The sequence below is a fragment of the Xiphophorus couchianus genome, chromosome 1 (assembly GCF_001444195.1).
Source record: "Xiphophorus couchianus chromosome 1, X_couchianus-1.0, whole genome shotgun sequence".
NCBI classification, from domain to species: Eukaryota; Metazoa; Chordata; class Actinopteri; order Cyprinodontiformes; family Poeciliidae; genus Xiphophorus; species Xiphophorus couchianus.
The window spans coordinates 16,481,536-16,500,615 of record NC_040228.1 but is presented as its reverse complement, the minus strand read 5'-3'; the positions used below and the strand labels follow the sequence as shown (position 1 = coordinate 16,500,615).

Here is a 19,080-nt window from a genome sequence, read left to right as displayed (position 1 = left end):
ATGGAAAGTAGGAAGGAAACGAGGAGGAGGAGACACAAGAAATGAAGTGAGGTAAGAGACACCAAATGGATGGGAGAGGAAGGACACATGGAAGGAAGGATAAAATGTAAAGATATTTACACAATGCATGACTAAAAATACTAAAACATTTCATACACTGTTTTTCCCTTTCCATAATGACCCAGACCTTGAAAACATTGAAATGACATGTTATATTTTCTCTAGACTACGTTGGGATTTTGTCCAAAGTCTGCTTGATTTATTGACTAATGAAGATGTCAATCAAAACACATTTTACTGAATGGTCAGTTTATGGAATTTGATTTTAGGCTCTTAAATTTAGCTAAATACACACAGCTCTTACAATATAAAACAGTGATTCGGAATGTGACATGTGGTAATAATCTTAATAGAAATTGGGCCCCAGAATTAAATTCTGCTTAAGGCCCCTTTAAAAACGGCTGCTGTTGCTCCTCCACCATCAAAGGTTATTAATGTGCGCTTTCTTTATGACTAACCCAAGCAGGAAATTTGCAGCGAGTATGCCACCAGTCTCCCTCTGCAGAAGTCATCTCTAATCAGGAGTCTCCCATTCCGTCATGGGAGGAGTTTGCGCTGGAAGCCACAAAACTTTTGCGTGTCGAGTGTTTTCGACGCCACGCCTCTGCGCGTTTTCTTTCCGAGCCCTGATTTCATACCAAATTTATAAAATACATTCCACCTTTTTCTGTTCTATTGTTCCTACTGTTGAATTCCAGAGCCCAGTGTTGTGCAGAAACAGGGTTTTACGGGGGAGAAGAAGTTTTGTCCCTGTAAGAGCAGAGCGCGGAAGCCGTTGCGAGGTGAGTGCAGCTCCCAGATATCCTTCTTTGTTGTGTGCAGCAACTTTTTTTTTTTCACGCCGCAGCAGCTGCTTCGCCTTTGCTGGAAGTTTTGGGATATTTGACATATTTAGCATTTTCCCGCCGCGGATTTGCTGAATCAAGAGTCCCGTGTGCTTAACAGGCAGTATGTCTTGTTTGTGATAAGCCATTGTCGCCCGTAACTAATCACTTTTAAATGTCCTCGAGACTTAGTTTGCAGTTTGTTACGGTTTGATTAGCGCCTAAGCTAACAAACTAGCATAGCACTTCGAAGGAGTAAAGCAACTTCATTTTACCCAATAGAAAACTAACAGTGACGTTTTCTGAACTGTAACACAATTATGGGTTGTTTGTAACCTTTTTAGGGCAGATGTAATGTGTGTGTTTCCTTCTTCTGAGTTTTGACCAACTTACATTTCGCTAAACGGCTTTATTTTCCCTCCCCATGCTAGCTGCTGTTGTTGGGAAAGTTTCGCTACTATGCGAGTATATCAAGCCACGACAGAAACTACGCTTGATTTCCATTTTCTTTGCGCTGTGATCTGTGGTTGGTAAAGAGGCTCGACGGTCAGATTTCTACAAGGTTTGTTGCGGCGCTCATCTGAAGTTGCGGATGAAATCTGTGATGAAACGGAGCTTGAGTAATCGTGTCCCCCCGCTGCTTCCATTGGTGCAAAAAGGGAGCCCGTACCGTGCATGTGTCCTTTCAAAGTTTGCTGAGCTCATAGTTTTATTTAGCTCAGTGCTTTACTGGCTCCTCGCTGCACTGAGCAGCTGACCTTTTGGCCACTGGGAGCTATAATGGAAACGACAGAACCACATGTGCCTCCTGACCATAATGCCACAACATTCGCCTCCACTGCCTATTGGAGCTATTCGGGCTGCAATGCTGCAGATTAGCGAACGTACAAATCAGTTGCAATAAAAACACTGCTTTTTAGTGGCGCGCTGTTTTCTTTAAAGCCTGACACCATTCTGATTTTTTTTTTTTCCTCCTAAGAGGTAAATCACTCAAAAGATTTTTAAAAAAGTGAGTTAATTTCTTTAGGTAGCAGTTTTCAATCAAGCAGACAAAACAAAAATGACCCTTTTTTTTTAAAAAAAAAAAAAAAAGATTTTTCTATTTATGCTTTTGATGTATTGATCAAAAACGGGCTGAGATTTTATCAGAGCCGATCAAATTAAAATGGGCTATTTTTGAGCTCTGGCTTATTGATTAGTGCATCTCTATAAAGTTTATAGCTAGCTGGTGAAATAAACTACCTAATGTATGCTATGGCTACATTTGAAATTGTTGAATGCTGATTGTTAAAGGGCTGTAAAGGATTAAGTCATTAACTTATTTAAGCAATGGTTGCCCAGTTAATGACAAAATTACAATATTTCACTTAATCAGACATAAGCCTGTTACAATAAGCAATAAATTAATTAATTGCATGATACATTAAAGCGAACTTGAAAAGTTTTGCTTGTCTCTTTCTACCAAAGACCAGATGACAAAATGTATTCAAGAGCAGTTTTGTTTAATATTCATTTTATTTGTTGTTTTGGGTGTCTTTGTTTGTTTATTTTGGATATTTAAAGTGTCTTCTCATCGGAGTGTAATTTTTTTTTGTTAGATATTACAATGTATTAATCTTTGAGAGGGAGTATTGGAGCTTAATCGTGAATAGAAAGAGAAACAAGGATGCATGTGAAACATCTTCGGAGCCGCTTGCGTATCACACATTAAATCTTTTTCATGCATTCATTCAGTTATGTCTGATCGCTGTGGAAACAATTCGACCCTTTCAGCAGAGGCTGAATCTGGGAAGTCTGTAAGCACAGTGTATAGTATGAGCCCAACACAGCAGGGGAAGTTCAGAGACCACACTGATGGTCTGGGGTTGTTTTGTGGTTGGGATCATTTTTGCACCAATCTGGAAAGCATTACACGTCCAGCAGCTTTCACATAGTAAATGTGTGTCTGTATTCAAAGGAGACCTGGGGCATCCTTCTGACAAGAGAGTGTAATTTATTTCAAACCGTTTTCTCTAAGACGACTATCTGAACAAAATCTGGTTTTGTCAGTATTTATTGAGTTAGAATTTGTCTTTTTTTCTAATTTCGTTAGCCATAATAATTCGGTGTGGAAACATTGTTAATACGTCTGCACGTCCTGAACATTACAGTAAAGCATTACTGAGTGGTTATCCCGAAATTGTTTTTCTTTTTAGGTCTTGGCAGGACAAGATTATTTGTGTAGCACATGTCAACAAGACAGTTCAAAGGGCGAAACATGAAAAAATTAGTTTATTTCAATGGCAAACTAAAGGGGAAGAAAGAAAAGTTGGACTACAGATGCTTCATGTAATAAGCAAATGGGTTTCAGGACAGTTTTCTGAAGGTTTATTCCAGATTAGTGGAGCATAAAAACTGAATGCTGCTTCTCTGTTTGGTTCCGATTCTAGTGATGCAGAGTAGATTTGAACCAGAAGACTTGCTGGAAGGTTCCTATGACGGCATGTCTTAAATGTATTTTGGTGCAAACTAAACTGTTCCATGATTTTTTATTATTTTTTTTAAAGTCTAGTCTTCATGCCCTACTTTCTTTTGGTTAGTTCTCGCTAAGGAAGTAGCAAATAATTTAAATTTTTGGGGGGGGGGGGGTGTGGGGGAATTTTTTTCTTTTCTTTATGTAAATTCTTAGATTTTTCTGCAGCTGTTAATGTTGGCAGTAATTACTTCTCACTGCTGGTCTGTGTTGTGGTTTAGAAGGGGAATCTTCTTTACCATGACATTTTTTTTTTTTTTTTTTGCTTTTACATGGAACATTTTCAGTTTGTATATTCAGATTTATTTTAAGATATTCTTTTTTTAACTTTGATTGTGTTTTCAAAGCAGTCATGGACTATTACTTCCACTGCTGTAAACCTTGCTGATTGCAGGCTCTTTTAGTCTAAATTTACCCCCTTCAAAAAATAATTACTTCTCTTTCCTCTGGTATTGTGGTATATTCTACTCGGATGTTCTTAATGTGAAGGGAAAACTCATTCTAAATTGGAATTTTTTTCCTCTGTTTATGATATAATTAGGTTTTGAATGAACACCAATCATAAGCGACTTGCATCCATCATGATAAATCTAATAGATCTAAGTGCAATAAAACATATTTTTAGCCCTTTCCCCCCAGCCCCATAGAAAACTCTAATAATTATCATAAGGACATTTCATGTGCTGCAGGTGAGTGTGTAGCTGGAACCGTCATCATTGCGTCGGAGTGGAGTTGCCGAAGCAGCCCTGATGGGGCGCAGGAGGAGAGCGGGAACGGAGAGGGACTGGCAGATGGGGCTGACCGTGGATTGGATGGCGACCCAGAAGGCGTCTGGAGTCCAGACATTGAGCAGAGCTTTCAAGAAGCGCTGGCCATCTACCCTCCTTGCGGGAGGAGAAAGATCATACTTTCAGATGAGGGCAAGATGTATGGTAAGAAGATTTCTGTCCTGAGATAATTATGATGGCCAGTTTTCTTTTCACTCCTTAAATTCCTGTCTTCTACGTCTTAAGTACAGCATAATCACAGACAAAACTGTCGAAAATGGGCGTATTCCTAAATGTGTTGCTGGCCTACTGAAAATGATGTACTGGATAGAATATAGTGTATGAACTCAATTGGATTAGCTGTCTGTCTGCAAATTTTTCCTTTGCACATGTACTGACCAGCAAGCACAGCGGTACTCTTGTCATTGAAGCAGGCATTGGTACTTTTGGGGGTCCTGTGGAAGATGAAATCAGCCTCTCCATAGAGCTTTTCAGCAAAGGGAAGCATGAAGTTCTCACAATCTAGGGTGACTTTGGAGTCGGTAAAACTTAGTGGACCGACACCAACAGATAACTTTCTCCTGTAAATCCTCATTGGTGATGGACCTCAGGCAGCTTGGATTTTGGCCTTCTCCACTCTTCCGTTGGTCTCTGGGACATTGATTTCCACTGAAATACAAAATGTACTTTTCTGTGGAAAAGAAAAAAAAAAGTTTGGAGCACTGAGCATCACTCCAATCCTTTTCTTCTGCGCCGCTCATGTAAAGTACTTCTGACGTTGCCTGGCCGAGGATCGGTTTAACACGAGGAATGCAACAGTTGTAGCTCATGTCCTAGATATATCTGTGTGGTGGCTTTTGAAGCGCTGATTCTAGTTGCGAATCTTCCTCACAGTGTTTTGACTGGACTTTGCTTAACAATCTTGTCAAGGCTGATTTAACTCCTGTTACTTGTGCACGTTTTTTTTTTTACCATCCTTTTTCCTTCCGTCAAGCTTTCCTTTAATATGCTTGGATGTAGAACTTTGTGTGGCTTACCCTCCTTCTGAGGGAGTGTCTGCTGAACAACTGTCAAGTCAGCTGTTTTCCACATTACTGTGGAAGTCCTGACGTAACATTTATTGATCTTTTCTGGTGTTTTTCTGGTAATAAGAATAAAGGGTTTTGGCTATAATCCATTATCAGCCAAATTATTTCTGAAATCTATCACCCTGTATGTAATGATCCTATATAAAACAGGATGATCACAGTTTGAGTTGAATTACTGAAATAAATCACTTTTTGATGTTCCAGTTTGCATCGTATTTTAGCCACACTTTGTTGGTGGACGTCATGAAGAAGGCATTCTGGGCTATATGAATTCACTTTTCAGTTTATGTTTCTTGCTCTCTGTCCACCTTTCCATTTCTGTTTTTATTCTGTTCTTTCTTTTTAACTTGCTGCAGATTTGAAACGCAATAATAAATAACCAAAAACTGATTTTATCTTTAAAACATTCACTTTATCAATGTAATCCAAAAATAACCTTCATTTGGACCTCAGCAGGTTCTGATTTTAGACCCTGTTTATGTTTACCGCTTGCACAAGGTTTTTTATTGGCCATATCTGTATTATAGAGCTTTGTTTTGTTGTCTTCCCTTTTTACAGAGACCTCTTAGTTTGTCGACTAGTGATCTGTCTGCAGGTAGTTTTGGAGAGAAGTATTTGGCTTTGGGGTCAGAGGGCAGCCAGTAGTAACAAGATCAAAGGATAGAGCGAGTTGACATTTTAGGTCAAGTTGGCGTTATCATGGAAAGTGTCATTTTGTTTGTTTTTGTTTATGCACTGATGGCTTAAAAATTTGTTTACAATTTGTTTACATTTGTTTACATTGGTCTGCTTTATTCAGTTTAATATATGTGCATGTTCATTGTACTCTCTGTCTGTTTGCACCAGGGTGCATTCAGGGCCTTAAGAAGAGTATGTGGAATAGAATTTTATTCCTATATTAATGAAGGTTTTGGCTCACATCTAAGAATCCCAGTCATGTTGATCAGTCACTTATTAGCATTTTCATCCGCTTCAGCCTCTACTTCATTAGGTGATGTGCTATGAGGGAAAAAAAAAAACAAAACACCTATGTCACAGATAAGTTTGTTTCAGCATTGTGGCGCTTAAAAGCTGTGCTAATTTTTATTATTGCACCCAGATTTGTTTTCACAGAACAACAGCTTAGCATTTCCTAACCAACTTAAAGGACAGCAGAGTAGCACTGCTCAGTGTTTCCCCTAGAGACTTGGCCCTGGTGGAGGGCAATGATTGATCATCCCCAATTTCTTTAATTTTATGTGATCAACGATCTATCGATTCTTGCACATGCAACTGATGTTTTCTACTACCACAAGGCTCTGAGAGAGGGCTGTGTTTGACAATAGTCTTCCTACTGTTGCCAACTTTGCAACTTTTTTGCTATATTTAGTGCAGAAGCAAGTTACAAACAGTTAGCCCACAAACAGTTTTTTATTGTCCATAAAAATGCAATAGGTGCACCTCTTCTTTCTTTTAATAACTACAATCAGTATGTAGAGCAATTGAATAATGGCAATTGACACAAATAAAATGTATTTAACTGCCATTGAAGTTGCACTTGAGCATATCTAGGACATTAAGCACTTAGCCTTCACCATATGCGAAGGTACAAGAGTATAACTCCTGCTGCTACCTGCAAGTACTGCAACCAAAACACAATTCAATATGCTTAAAATAACGCTGATATCCATATCAGTATTGCAGGTTTTTTTGCAGCTGTTTTTGTGTGAGCTGTCCTTTTGCTGGCGGTGTTCGCCCTCGTGCTAGCCTACCTGACTCATCACGTGCTAGCATCGCAGAAAACGGAGTAGAAGCACGCGTTTCCATTCAGCTTTTATCAACTCTGATGTTGACGCTTTTGAAAGTTCACAATGATGCGTCTACTCTAAACCGAGCTTGAGAGAGAGCTGAAAGTTGACTATCGACCATGTAGGAACAGAAATGGCTCACAACGAGATCTGGCGGTACTTATGCTGGTAAAGGCAATAACTTTAACTGTTGATACCATCAATTACTGCATGCTGCACGGCGAGCGGTCCCGTTGGCGGGGCGTGGTGCATAATGGTAGGAAATAATGGTAGGAAAAACGCTGCAAAACACTTAAAAATAAGCAGAAGTTTATTCAGGTGTGGAACTTGCTTCTGACACATCACTCCCACTTGTTGTTTTCTCCCCCACAAGAAACGATAAAGTCGGAGTGGGAGGGTTAGTCACAATATTTTTCATATCATTCTCGCAACTAAAGTTGCTTATGGTGTAAGACTGCCTTCTTATAAATGAATTGTTGGTGACTCAAATGGTGCAGATATGCTCGTCATATGCACCGTTTTAACGCCAGCTGTGAAGTCTTTACTCGTTGCCTTTTTACAGTCAGATTTAAAAAGAATAAATTGAAATCAAGGAACAACAGTAAACAATGTGCATTTTTTAAATAAATATCTCAATCCACTAAACTTCACACATTAGTTTGAATAAATATGTCTCTGTATTTGTTATATATATATATATATATATATATATATATATTTTTTTTTTTTTCTACCTCTAAAGAAAAAGCAATTACTCCCACTGCTCCTGAAATCTTACAACATTAATTATTGCTGTTGTGTGATTGTAATATTTAGCTTGATATGCTTTGACAGGCTTGTTCTGTCCAATATCAATTTGCAGTTTTCTTTGAGATTTTACCATATGTTTTCCATTTTGTGTTTGTTTATTATGTTTGGAGTTTTTTTCTGGAGCTATCCCAGATGAGAAAGACATTTTTTTTTTACAAATTTTGTGATAAGTAGTTTCCATTAACAGAAGACTGAGAAATTACAAAGTTATCCCAACTTATGAAGCAACACACATGTTCTCTACCTATTTAATTTATTTTAAACTCATGTTCTTAGTTAAGTAATTTATAGATAAAAAAATGTTGGCAGTGATAAATTGGAAACAAGATTACTACTTTTCACTATTTGACCATTTCTTTTATGATTTAGAGCTGATGGGGGAGGGGGGGGGGAATAGCTACTTGCAACTTTTCTGGTTCATCTCTTTAATATTTATTATGATTTTGATCCACTGACTTGAGCAAAACTTTTGAATAAATACACTAAATTAAGGTGTAGTTTTCACATGTTTAATGCACTGAATATTACCTTTTGTAGCTCTGCTTCCTAGACTAATGCAAGTATAAAATATAACTGATATTAATTGAGGAGTCGGGCTATCTGCTCAGGTAGCCAGGCTGCAGTACAAAACACTTAGTCACTTGCCAACTTGCCAACGATAGAGTTAAAAAGCATTATTGTATTAAGAGAAATAAGTGTTGCTTCTCCTGCATTTATATTTACAATTGACTGACCTTTGCTGAGCATCACTGTGCTTTTCTATGATGCTGGAGAAAACTCCGGCAATTTCCGTGGCATATCAATAAAATATTTTCAAATCATAGGAGGATAAATGTAATCACTTGTTAAACCTAACTTTAAGGGTTTGAATACCTTTGGCCGCTGACCGGCCCATGTCTAGCTCTAGCCAATTGTTGCAGTGGCTAGTAGACCTTTTTGCTGTATTATTCATGTGCCACATAGCAACGCTAACTGGTAAGTATGCTCTAGATGATGGAGCAGGAACAGATGGGCAGTCGGGCCTCGTCAGGTGAGATCATCACTGGCACAAATTCCCAGGAGTAAAATCTTGGAGGTTATTTCTACATCAGCCCTTGTGAAATGAACAGCAGTCCTTTATTTAATCTACATTGAGTTTAAAGGCACCATTTCTGTCTGCCAGTAAACGATCCCCTGGGCTTTCAGTGTTGTTTCTGGGTCTTTGTTTTTATGCCCTATGCTCCTCATTTTCAGTTTTGCAATCAACTACTTCAAAAGAAAAGTCACTGACCTTATAAGGAGCAGCAGTAGGCAGGAAGGACTTTGTGTCCTTTGGACACAAAGTCCTTCCTGTTGGAGTTGGAGTGGTCTGATTTGTCTGAGTCAACCTCTTTTTGAGGATTTCTGGGGAATTTTATGTTGCTGGTAAGTTAACTGATGTGACTCATCCAGAGTCCCCAAGGGGCTCAGTCACTTCCAAGAAAAGCACATTGTTTTATTTGCTGATGATGTTACTACACATATGGGATCAACCATTACACCTCCACTTAACCTTCTTGCAGCAGAGTGAGTTGCTCACCACTTTACGATCAGATCATCATGGCTGATTTGTAGCTAGTGAGGCAAAGGAAGAAAGTGATGAACAGGCAGTCTGTAGTCACCCGTGCAGACATTCACTACTTTTTTTTTTTTTTTTCATACATCCTATTTGTCATTTGTTTTGGAGCTCTGCCAGGAAGGAAGGCCAAACCAGGCCTATGAAGCTTTTAATGGGGACATTGTGAAGCCACAGATATGCAAAGCCTGCCAGAGATTATAATTGTGTAATGAGTGCTGGGTTGGATCAACAAAAGCCTTTTTTATTTTGTTTTTTTCAGAGACATCTTACAATTAACTAGAGCCATCAGTAAAGTTGCACTTGCTTCTTTTGTAAAATAGTCAAGGGATTAAAACAAAAGGATTCACTTTAATTTTAGCTTTTGGCTTCAGTGAATATACCTGCTCTGTGAGTTCTTTACTATAAAGGACTTGCAGTGTCTGTCGGTTTCTGATGTGGGCGACTTGGGCAACTTCCCAGAGCGGCATCTTGTGAAGGGGGAGCTGACAAATTTGTGGAGTTGGAGTGGTCTGGACGGGATAGTGCTGATGTCATCCGTTATCAAACTTGGTGTAGAACTAAGATTGAATTACTTGTAACTTTATTAAAATGAGACACACGTACTCAGCTCCCTTTTTGTTGCTTCTTTTAATCACTTGTTTCTCCTCTGGATTCTAGGTCGAAATGAGCTGATAGCTCGCTATATAAAGCTTCGAACTGGAAAGACACGTACTCGCAAACAGGTAAGCACAGATATTTCTGGACAATACGCATATTTCCAGGTGTGTTTTGTAGAACATTACACATGTTTAGTCACTCACAAAAATGGATGCCATCTTGGTTGTTTCTAAATTGAAAGATCCTCCTTTTTGTTTTCATGGGGTTAAACTTGACCCCAAAGGTATCTAGTCACATTCAAGTTTTGGCACGTAAGCGGGTACGTGAATACCAGGCGAGCATCAAGGTGGGTTCCCGTGGCATCAACTCTCTCTATCCTCTGTAGTTACAGTCCTCCTTCTTTTCCCCATTTCCTTCCATCCTTTCCCCTTCATCCTGTCTTTCTTCAGGTCTCTAGTCACCTGCAAGTGTTGGCCAAGAGAAAGTCTCGTGAATTTCAGTCTAAGCTGAAGGTACACAGGCGTACTGATTTTGCAGTGCTGGCAGCGTTGTTCTGCATGTCACTCAAATCTTACTAAACCTATTGTAATGGAGTTAAAAAATACTTGTTGGTTGTTAAAGCTCCAACTGCAGATTGGTCATAGTTCAGACCACAGGGACTGTCACTGGTCAGCTCTTGCAAGCCTTCTCTCCTAAGATTAGATTGCATGCTGTGAAACTGTGGAATACACCTTTAGATTTAATAGTCAACTAATTTGCACAGCTGCATGTCAAATTAATTCAGGCTCTGTAGCGCTGCTCTGCTGCCGCTGCTCTTGCTTTTAGCTGCATGAGAGTAAAACCTTAATTTGGACTCGCAGTTAATGACGCAGAAGTGAAGCTATGTGTTATGCGCACATTTAGATACAGTACATTTTTTTTCTTTGTAGCACAAATATCGTGTTTGCTTGCTGGCTGTAGTTTTGTTATCGTTGCTCATGGGGGGGAAAAAACCTTTATTTTGTGACTTTTCAAGGGATTAGATTTTTTGCTAAGAGTTTTTGTCTATGCATGAGAGTTTGCTGGCCTGCTCATTTCGCCCAGGACATCTGGCAGATAATTGCATGAGATTACATTGCTTGGTTAGTTTATCTATGTATATGATAAAGTGCATTCATGCCTGCAAACACAAACACACACACTAGCAAAGACATTGTAATATTCTTCTCACTGAGGGTTACACTTTGAAGATAAACCTGATCTGTTTTCCCATTCTTGAGTATTTTTTTCTTTTCTTTCTTTACTTTTTTCCTGTTTGTCCCTTGAGCGTAGTGTTGTCTACCATCATTTTTGCACTGACTTCTTGCTTCTTAAAAATTAAATACATTTGTGGATGTAAGCACCCTTTAGGACTGATTAAGAATGGGCATTTATCATATCCTTTATCTGGAAAAAAAAATATTATAAGAATTTATCTTTATGACAAATTCCAATTAATGGAATTTGCTTTGAAACCCCCACAAAATGGCTGTGCTGTTGGGATTTTTATATTTACTATTTTCTTGTTGATTCCATAAGAACATCAATAAGTAACAATAATTTAAAAATACGATAGAATGCAGTTAGAGTTTCCAAAGAGGTTGTACATACTGTTTTGTCACTTTTACTGTTGTCCCAATAAATAACACAAAATATTTTAAAAGTTTAAAAGTCACAAAAGTTTTTCATATCACCCACCCCTGATTTGTTAGTTTTCTTATATGGTAAAAGGTTTTAAATTTAGTGTTTGCTTGAGTTTATTCTTAAACCTTCCAGTGAAATATTTAGACTTCTTCAGAGCATTTTGTGGTTCATCATTTAGAAGTTACTGGTAAATTATTCCAACCTGGTTTCAACAAAGTCTTCACTCATTACACACCATGTAATGTAGTCAGACATTTTCAAGTCCAACAAAACAAACATTTCTCATGAAGACTGTCAACAACTGCAAATACAAACTTTCCTTTACTACGTTATTATTATTACTGCTGAAAGTTTTGACTTGACATAGATTTTTTTTTTTTCTGCCACAATTTGGGCTCTTTGGGCATAATGAGTTATTTAAAATCCCAACATTTGTGAGGTGTTCAGAGTAACCCAGAGTGATGACTGCCCCAAATGAATTTCAAAGCAGACAGAGTTTTTGTGTTACCCAACATCTGTCCCCTTCGTTTTGAGTGTACTAAATTGAATTTATTACATGTCTCTTTTGCCATAGGCCATGAACTTGGTAAGTTTTTGGTTACACAACTCCAGTTCTCTGCTTCAGGCTTTTGTTGCGCTGTGTGGTTGGCATTACATTTTTATTACTGCTAGTTCATATTGCAGCTCTACTGCCATACTCAAAAACTACTCATTGCTTCGTTTTTTCTTTTTTTTTTATTTTAGTGGCTTTAGCTAAGTGCTGGTGATGGTTTAGCTCTTCCAACTTGGTACGCCTCCAGCTTTTGCTTCTTAGCTCTGCTTTGCTGTCTTTCATGTCTTGTCCTTTATAGTAACTGCATCTTGCTGACCTTAAGTGAATGTTGGCTGGCCCACTGGATAAGATGATCCTTTAAAAGTTGTCTGACCTTTATGTTAACCTACATTGAAATTGATGGTTTTTTACCATTGCGTATTACTCTGTGTGTGTCTCTTCTTTCATTTAGGATCAGGTATCCAAAGATAAGGCACTCCAGACAGTGGCCAACCTGTCGTCGGCTCAGATTGTGTCAGCGAGTGTAATGAAACCTCAGACTCCCTTCCCTCCACCAGTCAGAGTGAGACACACACTAAGGGTGCTCCAGTAATCAGGCCCTCATTGCCAGTTATTTGTATCGGTTGATTTTTATTGGTGGTCACTGAAAATGTTGATCAGAAAATCCAGGCAGGTATTTTAAAAGAGAATGTACTTTTTTTTTTAAAGCATTAGGCAGATTCCACCAGAGGGCAGCAAAAGTACTTAGAAGTAACGGATATAACTGCAGTCTATTTAGCTTGTTCTTTCAGCAGATCTTTTTTAAATGCATCCAGACAAGTTCCTGTCTGTCAATTTGTTCATCCATGTCACAGTTTGTGATTTTATTTTTTTCTTATTTGCTAATTTTGGAAATTACAGTATGTAGAAGGATTGATTTTTTAAATTTGATTATGTGTGAAAACCTTGGATATTATGAGCAGAAATAAGTGGTACAGAACAGTACTGATAACAAATGAAGAATTATTCTTTAATATGGAGAAAATAGCTCAGTATCTTTGTTTTTATGAAGTTTTCTAGTGACCATAGAGTCGCTCTGTTATCACAAGTTTAATCAAGATTTCCCCAACAAATTAGTTTGGTTTAAATGAAAGCTGAGCAGATGTGGAGCCTTAATGCTCAGCAGTCAGAAAGAAAAAAAAAAACAACAATTTGCGGCAATGTCTGTAAATTATCTGATCAGTTTTTAATAACCCTGATGGCATGTAGTCAACTTTGGGACATCTCTTGATTCAGTATCTGTCCCAGCAGATCCTGCTGTTCGTAATTGACAATCGGCTCCTGATTGGAGCACCCTTACCAAAAACTAGACACGCTCAACTTTTATTTTTTTATTTAATGTTCCTGCTAAAATCTAAATGCTCTATGACTTGTTTCCATTCTGTGTTGTTGCTCAGTACTGGCCCGGCCCTGTCCCAGGACAGCCTGGACATTCTCAGGAGTAAGTCTGGCAGGGAAAGTCGGAGCTTCATAATTTTATGAATTTCTTCCTTCCAACTGTTTTTTTTTTTTTTTTCATTTTCAATTCTTAAAATTTATAGCATCAAGCCCTTTGCACAGCCTCCGTACACTACACTACCAGCGCCTGTCCCTCCACCAATCAGTAAGACTCCACAATAATGTTTACCTATTATTGCAGCTACTCCCAGGTAAATGTTTTTTTTTTTTTTTATGTGTGATTGCACAACAGGTTATGAGACATTGCCACCACCTCGGCCTACAGCAATCGCTGCTCCTGTATGGCAAGACAGAACCATTGCTTCTGCAAAACTACGTTTACTCGAGTACTCTGCTTTTATGGAGTCTCAAAAAGACAGAGAGACGGTACTATGTGATAACGAAAAGAATGTGTGTAGAAGAAGAAAAAAAAGCTGTATTCTTCTCTCTGACTTTCATATTTCTTTCTGCAGTATAAACACCTTTTTGTTCACATTGGACCATCAAATCCAGGCTACAGCGACCCGGTTTTGGAGTCCATAGACGTGAGACAGATTTATGACAAGTTCTCAGAAAAGAAAGGCGGCCTGAAGGAGCTATACGAAAAGGGTCCTCACAATGCGTTCTTTCTCGTTAAGTTCTGGGTTAGTACATAAAAAGAATAATTGTCTCTGAGAGTTGAGAGGGAAAAAAAAAAAAAAAATCAATGAGAGGCTAATCGCACATCAGATACCACCAGACAGATAATATTTAAGTAGGATATCTTGGATCTCTGTCTTTCAATTTGTTAATCAAAAAGTCAATAAGAAATATATTAGAAAAATCAACGCAACACTGAGCCACACTTTTTTCTGATACACAGTGTAATAAATGAGCTTCCAAAGCTATTATTTGTCATCGGGAGCTTTTTTATTTATTTTTGGCTGGTGTTCCTGTTCCAGGCGGATCTGAGCGGTGACATTGAGGAGGGCCCTAGTGCATTTTATGGAGTGAGCAGCCAGTACAGTGGGACCGAAGGCATCTCCATCAGTGTTTCCACAAAGGTTTGCTCCTTCGGAAAACAGGTGGTGGAGAAAGTTGAGGTGAGAAAAGCCACTGTTGTTGTGATGCAGAGAAATAACTTGGAGGGGGGTGTGTGTTTTAATACACGCTTATGTGTGTGTTTCTTTCCCCATGCAGACAGAATTTGGTCTATTAGAGGGAGGAAAGTACATGTTCCGCATCCATCGTTCACCTATGTGTGAATACATGATCAACTTTATCCACAAACTCAAGCATCTCCCAGAGAAATACATGATGAACAGTGTACTTGAGAACTTCACCATCCTGCAGGTATTTTACTGAATCTGATATAACAGCTAAAAACAAATGACAGAAATATAAACATAAAAGGTCAGAACGGCTCAGAAACTGGGAACTTCCAACACCATGTGAATGCAGTCAGGCTTGTCAGAAAAACGGAGCGCATAGCAGCAGAAGTCTGGAACCTCTTTAAGGGCTTAGAAGACAATAAGCCGGCTTTGTTTAACAAATGTTGAAAGACATTTCTACCAGAAGAAAAAGAGGGTGTTTAGCATGTCAAATTTCCTCAGTCACCTTAAACACAATCATCATTTTGAAAGGGTTTGAAGACATCTGCGATGCTACAGACTGTACTCAAGAAGCCATTAGGACTCAAATTCATTGGCGAAGCTTTTGACAAAACAAGAAAATTTGCCCGAGGGGATAGAAGGACTAAAGTGATTAAAGATCTCATAAAGGGAATGACTGCAATTGTCGACCTGCTCTTTACTGTCGTCGAAGATGCCTTGAAATTGAGACCAATTTCAAGGCATCAAATTGTAAAGTCAAATTTCCAAGTTTGATATTTACAGCATTTTTATAACAGAAAGTAATAGATTGTGGTATAAAATGGCACTGTATGCCTGGAAAATACATACAGTAATACCGCCCCTTTAAGCTGCAATAATAGAGACTGTAGCGTTAAATTTACTTGTACGAGGAAAATGGCTTGTTTTTATAGAGTTTATATTTAACAAGGTCTAGCTTAAAAACAGATTTCAGTACTTTCCTAGAACCTGTTAATAATTGTTATGCGAAATTCTATTCGCTAAAATTCAGTAAGTTAAGTTCAGCAGGTTAAGTGCAAAAACAATTCACTCTCATACCAGAAGCAAAAAACACCAAGATCACTTAAAATCATTTCCAATTTTCTTCAACCTACTTAAGTTTAATTCATACTTTATGCATTCTCTTAAATGTACTGTTTACTATAACTTATTACTGTTAACCTCCTAAACTCTTACCTTCCTGTTGTCCTTTTTGTCCTTTATCAGGTGGTGTCCAACAGAGAGACCCAGGAGACTCTGCTGTGCATTGCCTTCGTGTTTGAAGTGTCCACAAGCGAACATGGAGCTCAGTACCATGTGTATCGCCTTGTTAATGACTAGCAGCATATCTGGTGCAAAGACTCATCTGACTTTTGATACAAATGGCTTAAAAACACTTATTTCCAGCTCGGCACACAGAGCCCCAACTCCTTTACTCTGAACGCACTCTTGTCTTTTTTTAATTTTTTTTTTAGACCAACCGTCACACTTTAGTCGTACCTTTAGCTTGTTTGATGTGTACATTTTTCAGATGGCAAACAGAGCAAGCAGCAACATCCCACAACGTGCCAACTGTCATTGCTTTACTTTCTCTTCATTTTCTGTTTTGTTTGCTTTCTAAGTTAGAAACACGAGTTCATTGACATGGAGTAAAACACTGCAGAAAAGGAAAGCATAGGAAAAACGGTCTCAAAACTCCATCGGGGACTTTTTGTTATCTGGTTAAAGCATTTTTTTTCAGCGGGATTGATGCTGTGGTAAAGCATGTTTTTAACATCGTAGACAAGACTGACGTAAGACGAGTTTAAGCATATGTTTTCTAAACAAATGATTTTAGTGAGTGTCATTGTAACCTGCCACATTGGCGTCTTATTGTTTCTGTATCTTTGAAAGGTACAAATTCTGTTACGTGAAAATCATGGACTTTTAATCGATTTGATCAAAGATAGAAGGATCTTATTGCAGATGGTCTGCCTCGTCTCAGACAATAATGCACTACATGTAAAGACGTGCATGTCGTATTTATTTTTTAAACACTATAATGTAAGGAGAAAGCAATATTATCGAAGCAGTACTTTAATTGTTTTCAGTGATGCGTAGTGGGGGAGGTAAAACCTATTGGAAGACTGGCTCCAAACTGTTTTGGAAATAAAGTTCACATTAGTTTCACACTTTTTTATTGACAAAATGTATTTTTATTTTTTAAAGAAAAAAGGTTCATACATAAAAAGACTGTCTTTACTCTGACTGTGTGGGCTTGCTGGAGTTTTTCTACCTCCACATGAGTTAAAGATAAGAATGTGCTAAGCTGAGGAGCACTGATGTATAGGATGTGTACACTACATTTGTAATGGTACTATGTTTAAGCCAAAACAATAAGATGTGTTTTGTAAGGTATTTCTTTTGTATTTTACCAACACGGTGAGAAAAATATGATAAAAGATGGATGTATAGGTTGGGTATTGATGTATGTATGGTACAGATTACACATTATTATCACTCTTAAGTGCATTTGGGTAGATTTTTACCTGTCAACACTAACAAACTTCATCTGACACTCTTGTAAAATATCTTTGAAACTGGTACACATGGCTTTTCACTCCGTTTTTATATATATATATAAACAAGAGGACTGGTGGTTCTGTTTTAAATTTAATTTTTATTGTGGAGTCGACAAAAAGTGCTGCATTTTTAGTGTCTCTTTGCATCATAATTCCTTTATTCAAATCCTCCCAAAGAATAAAATCTGTGCTTCTAAGCTGTACCAGTAAATTCACATGTTGTTTGAGTCAGAGCGAGAAGACAAGTTATCCTTTTTAATGAATTTTCAAATAAAAAATCGAAAAGTTAAGTTCTTCATTTATTGTATTGTTATAACTTGGCAAGAAAAGGGATACTTGGATACCGGCTTGGTATCCAGTTCTATGCACATGTTTCCAAACCCTTCTTCATATTACAACCGTAACGTTTTATGAATTTTTTAGCAGTTGCATTTGATATACCAATGTTAAGTTTGACGTAATTGTTAAGTTGATAGCGGTAGGATTGTTTTTCAATTTCAAGTACAGCTGCAAGGTTTTGGGATTTGTCTTTTTTACCAGTGTTTTTCTGGCCAATTTGCCTGTCCCTGTGGAAGAAAAAAAATCTCCACAGCATGATACTGTTACCAAGATGTTTTTCCATCTACACAATATCCTCATGGTGATGTGCTTATGTTAGTTTTCTCCCACGTTAAGTTCAAAAGGTTTAAGCTTCCTTTCATCTGAGCGGAGCACCTTCTTCCTCTTCTTGGCTCTAAGTACTTTTATACCTGACCCTCCTCCCTCATTGACGTGCTAAAGGAAACTTCTGAGGACTTCACATTACTGCTGAATTTTCTCTTAAGTTTCACATTTATCGACTACTAACTAATTTGATGACTTCTGAAGGCAGTTGGTTCCATAGGATTTTATTGTTGGGTGTCATCAGAGTAAACTGAGTGACACAAATGCACAGCACGTGTATTTTATTTTCCTTTAGGTGAAGCAAGGAATTTTATTTAAAAAAGAAAACGTCCTGAGATTTGAACATGTCTAAAAATGGTTTAGCCATAGGGAAAATGTCTTTACCTAGAAGCATCTGCTACAGTTAATATGACCACCAGTGGTGGTATTGAAATTAATACCAGATTACATTTTAGGACTGTGATTATGATTAAAATGTGCAGCAATTAACACCACAATCCACACTTAGAATAATGTAAAGAACCTTTTATTATAAGCGACTTTTCAAAATTGTCTTCCCTGGAAAGTGCAGTACTTCATGTTTCTTCTAGGCGGTGCTATAACGTCAGGCTACGTTATAGCACCACCTTTACTTTCTTTACATGCATTTTAATCTGTCTTATTTAAAGATTTGCTGCCTTCATTTTTGTTTTCCCCCAGCTCGTCCTTTTATTTGATTACCCAGCACTTTTGTTAGCGTTACCATTCCTTAAGTTTGAAGAAAATCAAAGTCTCGGTCTGGAAGGTATGAATAGTCAGTTATTGGATTATTTTTTTTTAACTTGTGTTCTGTTCAGGTTGCATGCAGAGAGTACATGCAATACAAATTGTCAGTGGCTTAGTGTTAATGTGTGTTCATGTTCAGTGCTGATGTCACACTTAAACTAAGGATTTTTATTTAAATTTGGCCTTGCATGCTGTATATTCAGGCATACATTCAATAAGCATCTCAGGATTGCAAATTTTGCTGGACAA

The 19,080-nt window shown here is 38.0% G+C and overlaps 1 protein-coding gene across 4 annotated transcripts; it reads left to right on the top strand.

Moving 5' to 3' along the window:
• Positions 1-584: 584 nt before the first annotated feature.
• Positions 585-17,693, top strand: tead3a (TEA domain family member 3 a). Of its 4 annotated transcripts, none has more exons than XM_028027812.1 (13): positions 585-842; positions 4,067-4,328; positions 10,103-10,167; positions 10,326-10,388; positions 12,279-12,290; positions 12,709-12,819; positions 13,694-13,737; positions 13,838-13,899; positions 13,987-14,120; positions 14,207-14,377; positions 14,675-14,815; positions 14,913-15,065; positions 16,070-17,693. In XM_028027812.1, the coding sequence occupies exons 1-13, from the start codon at positions 600-602 to the stop codon at positions 16,181-16,183; spliced, it is 1,575 nt and encodes a 524-aa protein (XP_027883613.1). In that variant the 5' UTR covers positions 585-599; the 3' UTR covers positions 16,184-17,693. The 4 variants fall into 4 exon arrangements, with proteins under 4 accessions (XP_027883613.1, XP_027883763.1, XP_027883687.1 ...); XM_028028042.1 differs by lacking the exon at positions 585-842 and adding an exon at positions 1,294-1,345 and having other exon boundaries at positions 4,086-4,328; positions 16,070-16,220; XM_028027962.1 differs by lacking the exons at positions 10,326-10,388; positions 12,279-12,290 and adding an exon at positions 10,492-10,554 and having other exon boundaries at positions 16,070-16,220.
• The last annotated feature ends 1,387 nt before the right edge of the window (positions 17,694-19,080 follow it).